The 12,853-nt window shown below is 50.8% G+C and overlaps 1 protein-coding gene across 10 annotated transcripts in view; it reads right to left on the bottom strand.

Moving 5' to 3' along the window:
• The window catches only part of SIPA1L3 (signal induced proliferation associated 1 like 3), a 243,923-nt gene that overhangs the window by 40,161 nt on the left and 190,909 nt on the right, over positions 1–12,853 (bottom strand). For all 10 annotated transcript variants that reach the window (XM_045846575.1, XM_045846581.1, XM_045846573.1 and 7 more), the window contains 2 exons: positions 6,664–6,791; positions 1,476–1,594 (listed from right to left, as the gene is read on the bottom strand). In XM_045846575.1, coding sequence (XP_045702531.1) covers positions 1,476–1,594; positions 6,664–6,791 — 247 coding nt within the window. The remainder of the gene's footprint in view (positions 1–1,475; positions 1,595–6,663; positions 6,792–12,853) is intronic.

Consider the following 12,853-nt stretch of genomic DNA (forward strand, 5'->3'; position numbering starts at 1 on the left):
AAGCCAGGCACCCCCCCACTCCATGGCCTTAGCACCTGCAGTTCCTTCTGCCTGCAATGCTCCACCCCCCCCCCCCATGTTTTCATGGCTCACTCCTTACGTCAGTCGGGTTTGGGCTTACAGGTCACCTCCTCAATGGCTTTGTCTAACCACTTCACCCGAAGCACCTGTGCTCGACACTCTCTTTTCCTGTAACTGTGCTTTGTCTTCCTTTCCCAGCAAGGTCCAGCTCTTGGTGTTACACGATGTACTGGTGTGTCTGCTTACTGCTTGTTGTCCTACTGGCATGTCAGCTTTGTGGGCACAGGGGCCCTTCTGTTCTCTTCAGCACCCTGGCCCCAACGCCTGGCACGCTGCACGTGCTCATCAAACACTCACGGCATGAGTGGATGCGAACAGACTGCCAAGTGCTCACCAAAACTATCTCCTCCTCCTGGGCACACAGGACTGCATTTTCCAGCCCACCTTGCAGGGAGGTGTGATCATAGATGAAGTGCTGGTCAGTGTGGCACGTGAACGTGATTTATGCCATTTCCAGGCCCCGGCTACAGACACTTCCCACAGGAATCTCTCTTCCTCCCGCCCCCATCTGTTGGGAAGAGGCAGGGACCCAGCAGGGGGCGCTCCAAGGCCCTGAGTGACCACAGAGCTACAGGAGGGCGGGGCTCTGGGACCCTGAATCACCTCGTGCAGAGCTGCTCCCTGAACACTGGAACTGAACTGTATTATGCAAGGTCACCGAGATTCGGGGACTGCCCGTTATAGCTGTTAACCCAGTGCCAGAGACTGAATGTCTGTGTCCCCAGATTCCTGTGCTGGATCCTAATTCCCAGTGAAGTGGGGTCAGGAGGCAGCTTAGGTCTTGAGGGTGGAACCCTCATAAATGGGATTTTTAAATCCTTATATATTTTCTCCTACTTATTCCTACATGTATATTTATATAGTTCGCATGAATGGGGTTATAAAATCCATATGTATATTCACGCCCTTAAAAAGGACCCCAGAGAGCACCCTTGCCCTTTCCAGCACATGAGGTGAGAAGCCTGTCTATGAACCAGAGAAGGGGCCCTCACCGGACACTGAAGCTTGGACTGCCCAGCCTCCGGAACTGTAAGAAGTACATTTCTGTTCATTAAGTTAACCCACTACGTGGCATTTTTGTTACAAAGCCCGAGCCAGTGAAGACACCTACCACGACTGACGTGACGAGGAACGCGTGGCCGGAGGAGGGAGGCGGTGACACGGCTGCCGAGGGCCGAGCCAGGACGTGCGCCTGGCTGGCTCTGACTCCAGCACGCAGCCCGAGAGGAAGGTGGCGCAAGTGAGGAGTGTGCTCACGTGAGGAGTTCAGGGGCCCAAGCCCACACCCACCCCAGGCAGGTGAAGCTGCCCGGCCCACAGCAGTCATGGCAAACCGAACAGCCAATTCCTACAGCCTGGATCCCCGGGGTGGGGCAGGCGGGGCCCAGACTCACTTTGGAATGCCTGTTGGGGGAATCTTTGCCTGCTGCGTCCTGCCTGGAGGTGTGTTTGCTCCCGCTGCTTCCAGCCAGGGCTGAGAGCCGCGCCTGGGCGGGCACATGCCACAGAGGTTCTGTAGGGAGACAGGAGACACATCGGTGGTTAGAGGTGACCCTGGCCCGAGTCTGCCTAAAGACTGGGGCCCTAAGGATGGTGTGTGATGGAGCCACTGCCTCTCTGCCAGCTTGTCTGCTTATCTCGCAAATGCCCTGACCCCATCAACTTCCATCGTGGGGGTATAACAACGCTCAGTAACGGAGTATTTACTGAGTGCTTAGGCTGTGCCAGGCCTCAGCCTAGTGCTTTACATGAGTAAACTCATCGAAGCTTCACAACAATCCTCCAACTTTATCCCTGAAGGAGGCTGAACACGTTTCCATCCTTACTGACCATTTGTATTTATTTTGTAAATAACCTGTTCGTGTCCTTTACCTAGTTTTGCACAGGATTGATTATCTTTTATTTTATTGGTGTATAGGGTTCTTTATATGCAAGGTAGTGATCCTTTGTTGGTTAAATGAGCTCAATTTTTTTGTTAAATGGAAATGAGATAATAAACACTGTCCCACAAACTGATTTTCACTTTACAATATACTTACACTTGCTTTTGTTTTATGTCTTCACGATACACCCTCATATGGCTGAACATGAAGCTATCTTATTCTTAACAGCTGCAGAGTATTCCACCTTGTGAACGGATGTCAACTATTTAACCAGTTTCCTACTGATGGAGGTTTCCGTTATTTTCAGTTTTTCTTTACAAAAATGTTTTGGTAGGTTTCCCTCCACACACAGCTTTGAGCAAGGGTGGGACTGTGTCTGGGACGGAAGTGAAATTCTACAAGTGGAATTGCTGGTTCAAATGTGAAACAGGTTTAAAATTGCGATGGCTGGTGTGGGTGTGAGGACATTAGTCTCAACTCCCAAAGGCAATTATCCTGAACTCAGCATCTGACTTAAAACAAACCACACTAAACCAAACCACAAAAAACCCAATGGAGGGCTAGTTAATATCTATCAATCTTGGAAATGCTCCGGGGAGGGTGGGCCTGTCGGAGCAGCAAGAGCACTCAGGTCACTGCAGCGAGCAGCCCGGCTGGCACAGTCGAGGTGTCACTGCCCATGTAGCTTTCACTTGGGAACCATGGATACCGGAGAGCAGGGAGGCTGGCCACCTGCTCTACCTCTGGAGAGGAGTCTCCTCTCCAGAGCACCGCCCCCCCCCACCAGGAGGTGCTGGTCTCCTGGGAGGCAGCCAGCCCATGCCAGGAAACTGCATTTCTACAGACAGCCAAGCCCATGGCTGTCACAGCGAGCCTTAACTACCACCCGTGAGACAGACAACACACGTTTCTGTCTCTGCCTGGGCCTCTCCCCTGACTTCAGACCGTGTATACAGCTGCCTCACAACACCTCCACCGGGCTTCTGCTGGGCACTTCCACTGACCATGGCCAAAGCCAACTCTTCGTCTCCCTCAGACCGGCATCTCTCAGTCTTTCCTGGTCAGTCAACGGCTGGTCCATCCTCTCAGCCCCTCAGGCCAAAAGCCTGGTATCACCTTTGACTCCTCTCCTTTCTCTCTTACCCACATCAAGGCATCAGGAAATTCTGTCAACTTTACCTTCAAAGGACCATATCCAGAACCTACCCATCTGTCCCTCTCCAATGTCCTGACCTGGCAAGAATCTGTAGCACGAAACACCCTGTGACCACCTGAGTCAGGTCCCATCACATCTCTGTACCACACATCCTGTCCCTGTCACCTCCCTTCAGTTCTCCAGCCACACGGGCCTTCCACTGTTCCTCCAACACCGGCCTCACTGCCCGCTCAGGGTTGCCGACTAGCTGTTGTCTCCTCTGGAATGTTCTCCCAGCTTGCTCCTTTGTACTGTTTCAGCCTCGCCTGAAATAGGATTTGCTCAGAGATTCTCTCAGATGCCATCAATCTGTCTCCCAGTACTGTTAGCTCCCACCTGATACTCAGTGCCATGGGTAGGTACTGTGTGTGCCCTGCCCACTGTCTGTCTCTCCCACCAGACTCGTAGCTCCAAGTAGGCAGAGGACGTATCGGTTTGGCTCACACCGTGTTCCTGGTGCTCAGCCCGGTGTACTGGTAGTGAACGGCCAGGTTCCTTCCCCTCTCCAGCTGCCCTAGTGTCACTGGCTCTCCCCTTGGCTGACCCTGACCCTGGGCCCTTCACTGGACCTCAGAACTGGCCTCCAGTGACCTTCTGACTCTCCTGCTTCACCCTTCACATGCTGAAATCACGGCCAGGCATGGATGGACTCGGGGCAGTTGGTGATCTTGGGGACACCTTCCCAGCTGGGTAGCTCCGAGGCGTGAGAAATGATCACACTCTGCAGGTGAGGAATTATGGTTGGTATCTACGGACAGGAGGGGTTCTAGACCCCAACAGGCCTTGGTTCAAATCTCAATGATGCCAACAAGTGACCACCTTTCTGTGCCTCATCTTCCTCATTTCTACTGGTGCATAAAAAGCACCCCTTCTGCTGTGTTCCTGAGGTGATTAAATGGGAGGGAATGGGGAGCACCCGGTACACTGCTGGGCATACGACATGCACACAGAACCACGCTGCTGTTACTGCGATCCTCATCATCTGGTCAGGGCTGGGCAAATCCCCATGTCGGTCACGGTGCCTGATGCCCCCTGGCCTGAACCACCTTCCTTCTTGATCCTGAATACACCCTTACACTTCATGATTTGGGTGGGGGGTGGGGAGGGGGTGGAGGTGTCAGTCAATTTATAACAAGGTCCCACGGCAGCGAGAGGGGAACCAAACTCTAGGAGACACAAGAGAGGAGAGGGATGGTAAGGACAGTGATGAGTTTCTGTGACACCCTATTTGGGGCCCGTGGTGAAGGCTGACAAAATTTCCTCTCCATTTTACACTTCAGTGTAGTGAAATCACAAGCAACACTTTTTTTGAACTGGATGGGAGTGGAAAAAAAATGCAAATTTGTCTGTCTTGAAGTAAAAACCACAGACCTGCAGGCAGGGACAGGAAGGCAAGCACGTCTGCAGGCCCTGCAGGGCCACCTGAAGTCTGTCTGCTTCCCCGGGTTGAAGGGAACCGTGGGGCTGGTGCCAAGGGTTTCTCTTACCCGTTCGTCCTGGGCTGTGCAACCCCTTCGCCATCCCACAGGGCCTGGGGAGCTGCCGACGTGCCAACACGGGCCTCCTGAGCTGCCTGGGAATTCTGGAACACCCCCTAAGCCAGGGGTGTCAAACTCATTTTCACCAGGGACCGCATCAGCCTCATGGTTGCCTTCAGAGGGTCAAATGTAATTTCAGGACTGTATAAATGTAAGTGCTCCTTAACTAGGGGCAAGGAGCTCGGTGTTGCTGCCGGGTAGAAACAAGGTGCTGGGCTGAACAAAACAAGGTGGAGGGCCGGATTCAGCCTGCGAGCCTTGTGTTTGCCACCTGTGCCCTGGGAGGCCATCTCCACCTCTTCCCCCTCCAATGTCTGACAACTTCACTATTTTTCTTTTGTTAGAATCTATCCATTCATCTGATGGTTCCCAGACTTCAAAGGGGCTATAGTTGGTTAGAACACAAAATTATGTTTAAAATATTCATCTAAGTATATGCACCCATGATAATCATTATATATAGAAGAATAAACAGGTGAGAACACAGTCTCACTAGGTACCAGAAAAACACAAACTAAAACACAATGTGCGACCACTACATGGCTGAAATGGAAAGGTTGGTGAGGTCCTGGATGGGCTGCTCAGGTCAGAGTGTCCTCCCGATACAGCAAGGCTGCAGGTTTGATCCCCGGTCAGGGCACATAGAAGAATCAACCAATGAATTAATAAGTAAGTGGAACAATAAATTGATGTTTCTCTCTCCCTTCCCCTCTCTAAAAATCAATTAGAAAAAAAAACAGTCTCCTCTATAAAAAAGAAGAGAAGGCTGGTGAGCACATGAGTAAGTAGGACTCTGAGATGTCACTGGTGGGTGTGTGATATGGTTCGTCACTTTGGGAAAAGGTCTGGCAGTCTCTTATCAAGTTACACATGTGACCCAGCAATTCCACTCCCTCCCAGGTGTACACCCTACAAACATGTGAGTCTGTGCTCATCAAGAGACAGACACAGGGCCCATCCCTGGCAGCACTATTCTAAGCACCCCCAAACCGGAAACCACCCAAATGTCCACCAACACCAGAATGGAGTAATCAGTTGTAGGTCACTCAGACAATGGATACACACTACTCAGAGACTGTCACTACATTCAATCACAAGGCCACCGCTCACTAACACTGTATAGAGTAACAGAAACCAGACACACACACACGTGCGCATACACACACAGTGCTTCTAGTGTGAGTCTATATTCTATGTACATGAAATCCAAAACCGTGCAAGATGAAGCCTGGCTGTGAGAAGCTGGATGGGGTGGCCTGTGTGGGCGCTGACCGGGGAGGGGCACAGGGGCTTTCGGAGGCGGACTGTGTTCCTGCTGCAGGTGTGGCCCACGGCACGGTCACTCTGTGACACGTTAGCACAGTGGACACTCACAATTTGGGCTCTTTTCTTGGTATGTATTGTGCTTGCGTAATAGAAAATATAGGGTCTGGCACAAATAACACCCCTTTTTTATTACAAAATCATAAGGATGTGATTCTGTAACAACAATATCACACTCATGCACACCATATGACATTTTAGGTGAAATGTTCAAATCGAAACTATAAATTATTAGAACCATATTATTATCCCACCAACCACCCTCACGCAGGCCTTACTTCTGCCGGACCCTGTAGAACGCAGGAGGGGCCTGTGCAATGAAAAGCCTCAGAACCCGGTGGGGTCTGCTCCCTGAGAGCACAACTTCTCGTCCTTTTCAACTCTTTCCTCTGGCACATCAGTGCCCCGAGTCTTGACCAACAGTGTGGGCAGACACCATCTGCTGGTGCCCATCTGGAGGGAGGAGGACTGCTCCCTGGTCCCGCTCCTCTCCTGGGTGACCTGTCTAATCTTGTGTGTGGCCCCTACAGCTTTCCTGTGTGTTTTATCCATCTGCCAGGAGGAGGGGTGTCACCTGTCACACTGTAAGTAGTGGTCCTGCAGGGTGACATAGGCGGGCACAGCTGGCTTGGGGAAACCCTACCTGGCTTCTGGCGTTCCATCGTGCTCTCCTGGCTGGTCAGGCCACCTGAGGAGGAGTCCCCGCTGGACGTCCCATCATGGCCGAAGTGGGGATCGAAAGACAGCAGTGGGTGTGGGGCAGCCGCATACCTGCAGGGGGGAGGGGAACAAGCACAGGGTGAAGGGCTGGTGCATGGGTGGCAAACACACGGCCTGCGGGCTGAATCCGGCCCTCCACCTTGCTCCACCTGGCGGCAGCGCTGAGCTCCTTGCCCCTGGTTAAGGAGTAGTTGTTACATCCATACAGTCCTAAAATCACATTTGGTCCTTTGAAAGCAACCACGAGGCTGATGTGGCCCCCGGTGAAAATGAGTTTGACACCCCTGGGCTAGTGCGTCAAAAACCACTTGAGCCTGAGACTTGCTCTCCAGTGGGTTTTAAATACAGGAGAGGCTCTGAGTAGAGAGGAGGCTAGATGAGTGAGCTCGGAAACGTGCTATAACCTGAGGGGCAGAAATGAGTCCCACCTGGGAAGCAGGCCCGGGAGTTGCTGGTGGTAGGGCATGCAGGGCAAGGAGGGGTCCTCAAAGGAGGAAGGGCAGAAGCCACTTAGGCCAACGGCCCTACCCAGAGGCTCTTCAAGGGTCCTGTCTCTCGGCTGTAAAATGGGGTGAGCTGTTGTCAGCAGTGCCCCCTCCTAGGCCTGTCTTGGGCTCCCTTTCTCCCTGGTGAAGACCAGGGTAAGGCCATGTGTACGTACAGGAGGCTTGGGGCTGGGGGGTGGGGGTTTGAACTTCACCACTGCCTCTTGCCCAGCCAGGCAGTCACTTTTTAGCTTGTGGCCTCAGTTTCCCGAGTTGTCCACAGGCTATCCCAGTAGGCCCTTCCGTGTAGGACTGATCGACAAGTGCTTCATGCCAGCACTTAGCCTGAGGCTGACATGTGACACAGGGTGAGCTGAGACAACGGGCCTTCGGAGCTCTGTGTAGCTCTGTGCATGCCTGTGGTGGGAAGGTGCTGTAGGGAGAGGCCGTGGGCTTAGGCTTTAGAATGAGGAGATCTGGGCTCAAACCCTGGTTCTATCCCTTACTGGCAGCATGACTGGCAGCATGACTGATGGGCAAGTGCTCATCAGTTTCAGCTTTAGTTTTCCTGTTTGAAAAAGGACCAACAGCACTTTCTACCTCCCAAAGCTGTGGAGCGGGTGAAACAGAGGTATCTTCTAGACAGAGATTCTCCCGGAGGCTGGCTCTGCACACCCGCAGGCAGGGGCTGAGATTGAAAAGAAGTGGCAGAAGGCTCTCCCTGCGGCCTCACACCCCAGGGGCATTCTGTATGCCCTGCAGTGAATTCTGTGGGCACTTCCCAACATCCATTCCAGCTTGATCAGAGCCAGTCATGGCAGAAACCCTGCTCCTTGCCTGGGCTTGGTTCAGGGACAGGCATGTGACACAATTTTGGCCACTGCGGTGTGAGAGGGTATGAGTTATTAAGACTCCCACAACAGCAACAAATTTAAAGGACACATGGACAAAAACTAGGGGGAGGGTGGTAATGGGAGGGAAGTGGGGAGGGTTGGGAGGGTGGGCTGGATTGAGAGTAAAAGGGAGAAAACTATACTTGAACAATGATTAAAAAAAAAAAAGACTCCCACAGATTACTGGGTTGGCCAAAAGTTCATTTGTTTTTTTCCATATGATGGCTCTAAAGACAGTGCTTAGCTGTCTTTAACTTCATTTGAAACAATTCTATCAGATTGTATTGTGACAACTGTCATATCAACGTGCATTTAAAAAAACCTTATCAAAATTAGTGAATCTTTGTGTAGCCATTTCATATTGAAGATGGAAGAAAATAAGTGACATTCTCAGGATATAATGCTTTATTATTTCAAGAAAGGTAAAAACACAACTGAAACGCAAAAAAAATTTGTGCAGCATATTGAGAAGGTGCTGTGACTGATCAAACGTGCTGAAAGTGCTTTGAGAAGTTTTGTGCTGGACATTTCTTGCTGGAGGATGCACCACGGTCGGGTGGGCCAGTTGAAGTTGACAAATCAAATCGAGACATTAACTGAGAACGACCAACATTACACCACGTGGGAGAGAGCCGACATGATCAAAATATCCACATCGAGTTACTGGTAAAAATGAAAAGTGTCTTTTATTTTATGAGAACAAGCCACATGAACTTTCTGGCCAACCCAAGACTTCTGGCTCTCCACCAGGCAAGCAGGTGGCAGGACTGTCCTTCCTGCCCTGCAATACCGGCCGGCTGGGGCCGTGTGACTAGTTCTCGTCAATGAGTCGTGTGGGGAGTGACTTGGATGTGGTGGCTGTTCGGGCAGCCTGTGTCCTGAGAAGTCTCCTGCCAACTGACAGTGGAGCTACAGTGTGGGTAACAAAATAAACCTTTACTGACATAACTCACTGAGATTTTCAAATGTTTGTTACCCAGAACCACCTGACTGAAATGGGGAAGTCTGCTGGGGGGCTTCTGGGAAGTCTCTTGCTTTTAAGAAAGATAATCAGGAAAGATGGCTTTTCTTCATCCAGGTGTTGCTGGGTCCAGTTATAACACCACGAGTCTTTTGCTACTCACTTGCTACAGCTTGAGGATGGATGAGGACAATGCTGAGGGTGGAAGAGAGAAGGCGGTAGGAACTATACCCTTGATGTTGTCAAAATGCTTCATTAATCCTCCCTGCAGCCTGCCGTGAGCCTCCAGTTCTCTGAGATGACAAATTCCTAGTGTTTGAACTAGCCAAATTTCGATCACCTGCAGCCAGAAGCACCTCACTGACACAGGCCCTATACTCTGCGGGGTTACTGAGCCTCCATTCATCAAGCTGACACTGACATTCCCCACTTGGCTGTTTGTGTCTCTACTCGCAGATTGGGGAGGTGGTAAACTGGGACCCCCAACATCCCAAAAAGATGTTAACTTCTCCAGGGTCGCCTTGCTGGCCACAAAACCAGGGTTGCCTCTGCAAAGGCCAACTCCAACCCCCTAGGACTCAACACCTCCAGGGCAGCAGAGGGGTGCTTCAGAGGTACACTGGATTTTCCCGAAGCTCAACTCTCCTCACCTGCTCAGAATGTACATACTACCCCTGTCCTCCCAGACCTTGATTCCTAATGCCCCCAGGAAAGGAAGACAGAGCCAAACAATAAAGCCATCTTCACCTTACTGGGTGACCTTAGCAGCCAGTCAACTGCCTGGTAAAACGTGGTTCCACCATAGCTGGAAATTGAGGTACGGACATGTTTAGTTCATTTTTTCAAAATGCCTGTATCAGATCCTCGGCACTAAAGGAAAATGTAAGCAGGGGCTGGGGTCAGCCAGAGGGGAGTGGAGGTACGAGTGGCAGACACCGCAGGCAGCTCTCCTAATATCTATTCTCTGTTTCTGCCCTGGTAACAGAATCCCAAGTGTATTGGGGGCAGCAATGTGATTAATTAACAGACTACATTTCCCAGGCTCCTTTGCAGTTCTGGCCAATGAGATAAAACTGCTGCAAGTGGCCCTGGCTGGGTGGCTCAGCTGGTGGAGCATTGCCCTGGACACCAAAGGGTTGCAGGTTCGATTCCCACTATGCACAGTGACTGAGCTACGCTGACCATTCTCTGGGGTGCAAGTACGTCTTACTCGGGGCCTTCTCTTACCACCACAGCGGGTCACGCTGACTGGAAACAGACATTCCACATCTCACTAAGCACAGCTCTGGTCAAGAATCCTCAGAACAAGAGATCAAATATATCTTTAGTCTCATCTGAGAACATGTAATGTACTTTTATCACTTCTTGGAATTGGAAATAACTTCAAAGATAAAGAGAGGGTTTGGAGTTTTAGTAGGGAACTAACTTCTGTAGTTCCAGGCGTCCCCAGGCACAAGCTAGACAGGCTGACTGACCCTGGGGATGGCGAGTGGGGGTTGCCTTAAGATCAGCAGGGTCTGGCTGCTGAAGTGTTGGCCCTGAGTTTCCCACTTGGCCACGGAGGAAAATAACGAGACAGACATGAACGTGAGGAAGGGCCTCTTCTTAGGGGAAGGCTGCTGCCTGCTGTCCGTCTCCTGCCCTAACTGATGGGACCGTGGATGGGTGAATTCCAGCATGACTGGGTGAGAGGGTGGACAGACAGTGTAGCCACTGTTGGCTGCCACCCCGACATCATCCTTGTCCTTGCTGGTGGAGCCCAGATTCTGCTCTGGTAGCCATCCTTCTGCCACGTGACTTGAGTAAATCCTGACACTGTAAGACAGTTATGCAGGTCCAATGCAACCTTGCCAGGGGTTGATTGGGGGCGGGGGGGTGGAACAACACTCTTGAAGACAAAGAGAGACTCTTTCCTCTTCTGCAGGGCACTGGTTTTGCGTGGGGCCACAGCAGCCATCAGGGGTATGAGTGGAGCATGACCATGAGGACTTCACTACAGAACTTCCAGCCCCAGAGCTACACTAACTCTGGACTTATCATGTGATGATAAACCCCTTTAATGCTTCCTGCCTTCCCAAGTTAGGCTTTCTGTCACTTGCAGTCAAATGCCTCCTACCCAATGCACCACTCTTTATGGAGCTGGAAGAAAAAAACACGAAAAAAAAAAAAAAGAAAAAAAGAAATCAAAGCCAACCTGGTGTTGTGATGAGCAGAAGTCTAGGGTCTAGTCCAGCCTTAATGCTCTGTACTGAGTTTGGTGATGGGTTATTCTTGCACACAGGAGGGCAAGCTCCCAAGGACAGGGACAGCATCTGCCAGCCTCTGCACCGCAGCTGCCAGCACAGTCACCACACTCAGCAGTAACAGCCATCATCCCCATGGAGTACTTACTACGTGCCAGGCACAGTTCCAAGTGCTCTAAAGGGTGTCCCTCCTTGCATATTCTCCACACTGCTCAGAGACAGACATTTACATGTGTGCAAACTGAGGTGCAGCAAGAGACAGTCACTCGCCCATACTCACAGGACAGGTGAGGGGCAGGCCAACTTGCCATCCTGTCTCCTGGTAAATCTAAGGTAGGCCATGAGACAGGTTCTGTCCCTGAGGGCCTTTGCTTCCCTAAAAGCTTGATGAATTCAGCAAGTAGCAACCTGCTGGAGAAGGCAGCATGTGACAGAGGAGTCCTGAGGGAGAAATGTCTGGGGCTGGGCTGGAACATCATGGCTTGAGTCACATGGGCTGCGGGATGTCATGGGGCAACTGTACAACAGGAAAAGAGGAAAGGAGCTGAGACCAAGGGCCACTGAGGGAGCTGTGACTTGCTCCAACCTCTTGCTGCAGAATGGTGAGTACCTGTGAAAGACCCTTCTGGGGTTTGGGGGATGATGTGTGTTAGGAACATTTGCCGAAACTCGAAGCCCAGCTGTTCTGATAGAGATAAAAGTGCTGAGATCTGGGCCAGAGAGAGCAGAGGCAGGCTCCACTGGAGCCCTAGGAAGAGAGGGGTAGGCTGGGAAGAGCTGGAGTCCAAGGGAAAAGTATTAGTCTCCTAGTTGTCAATGCCAGAGAGACTAAAACACACAAAAACACATGAAATCATAGCCACCAGTGTCATGGTGGGGTGGGGACCCCTGCAAGAACACACACGTCATCCTAACTTGGAGGATGAGCTCAGAGTCCTTCAGCAGGAAAGAGAGCTTGGGGTCAGGGCCAGCCCTCTGGAATCACATGGGCCTGAGTTCCTGTCCTGACTGCCACTTCCTACAAGAGTGGCCTTGACCAAGTGCATTCATCTCATTAAACCTCAGGTTCCCCCTATAAAATGGGATAATTCAAGTATCCACCTTGTGGAGTTGCTGGGAACACTCACTGAGATCATGCATATAGATCAGTGGAACAGACTGGAGAACCTAGAAATAGATACATGCAAATGTGCCCAATTAATTTCCCCTTCAAATGAATTTTTGCTTTGAGAAGCAAAAGTGGTGCAATGGAGGAGATGGAGCCTCTGTAATAAACGGTGGAGGAAACTGTACATCTGTAGGCAAAAAAAAGGAACTCCTTCACGAAAAAATTAACTCAAAATGGATCATGGACTTAAAAGTAAAATATAAAACTTCTAGAAAAAAAACATAAGAATATCTTCAGGATTTAGGCAATGAATTTAGGCAATGAATTCTTGACTTTATATCAAAAGTATAATCCATAAAAGGAAAAAAAATGATAGTTTGGACCTCATCATAATTAAAACTTTAATTCTGCAAAAGACCCTGT

This window comes from Phyllostomus hastatus, unplaced genomic scaffold (assembly GCF_019186645.2).
Source record: "Phyllostomus hastatus isolate PE091 unplaced genomic scaffold, TTU_PhHast_1.1 phas_contig_5, whole genome shotgun sequence".
Classification (NCBI taxonomy): domain Eukaryota; kingdom Metazoa; phylum Chordata; class Mammalia; order Chiroptera; family Phyllostomidae; genus Phyllostomus; species Phyllostomus hastatus.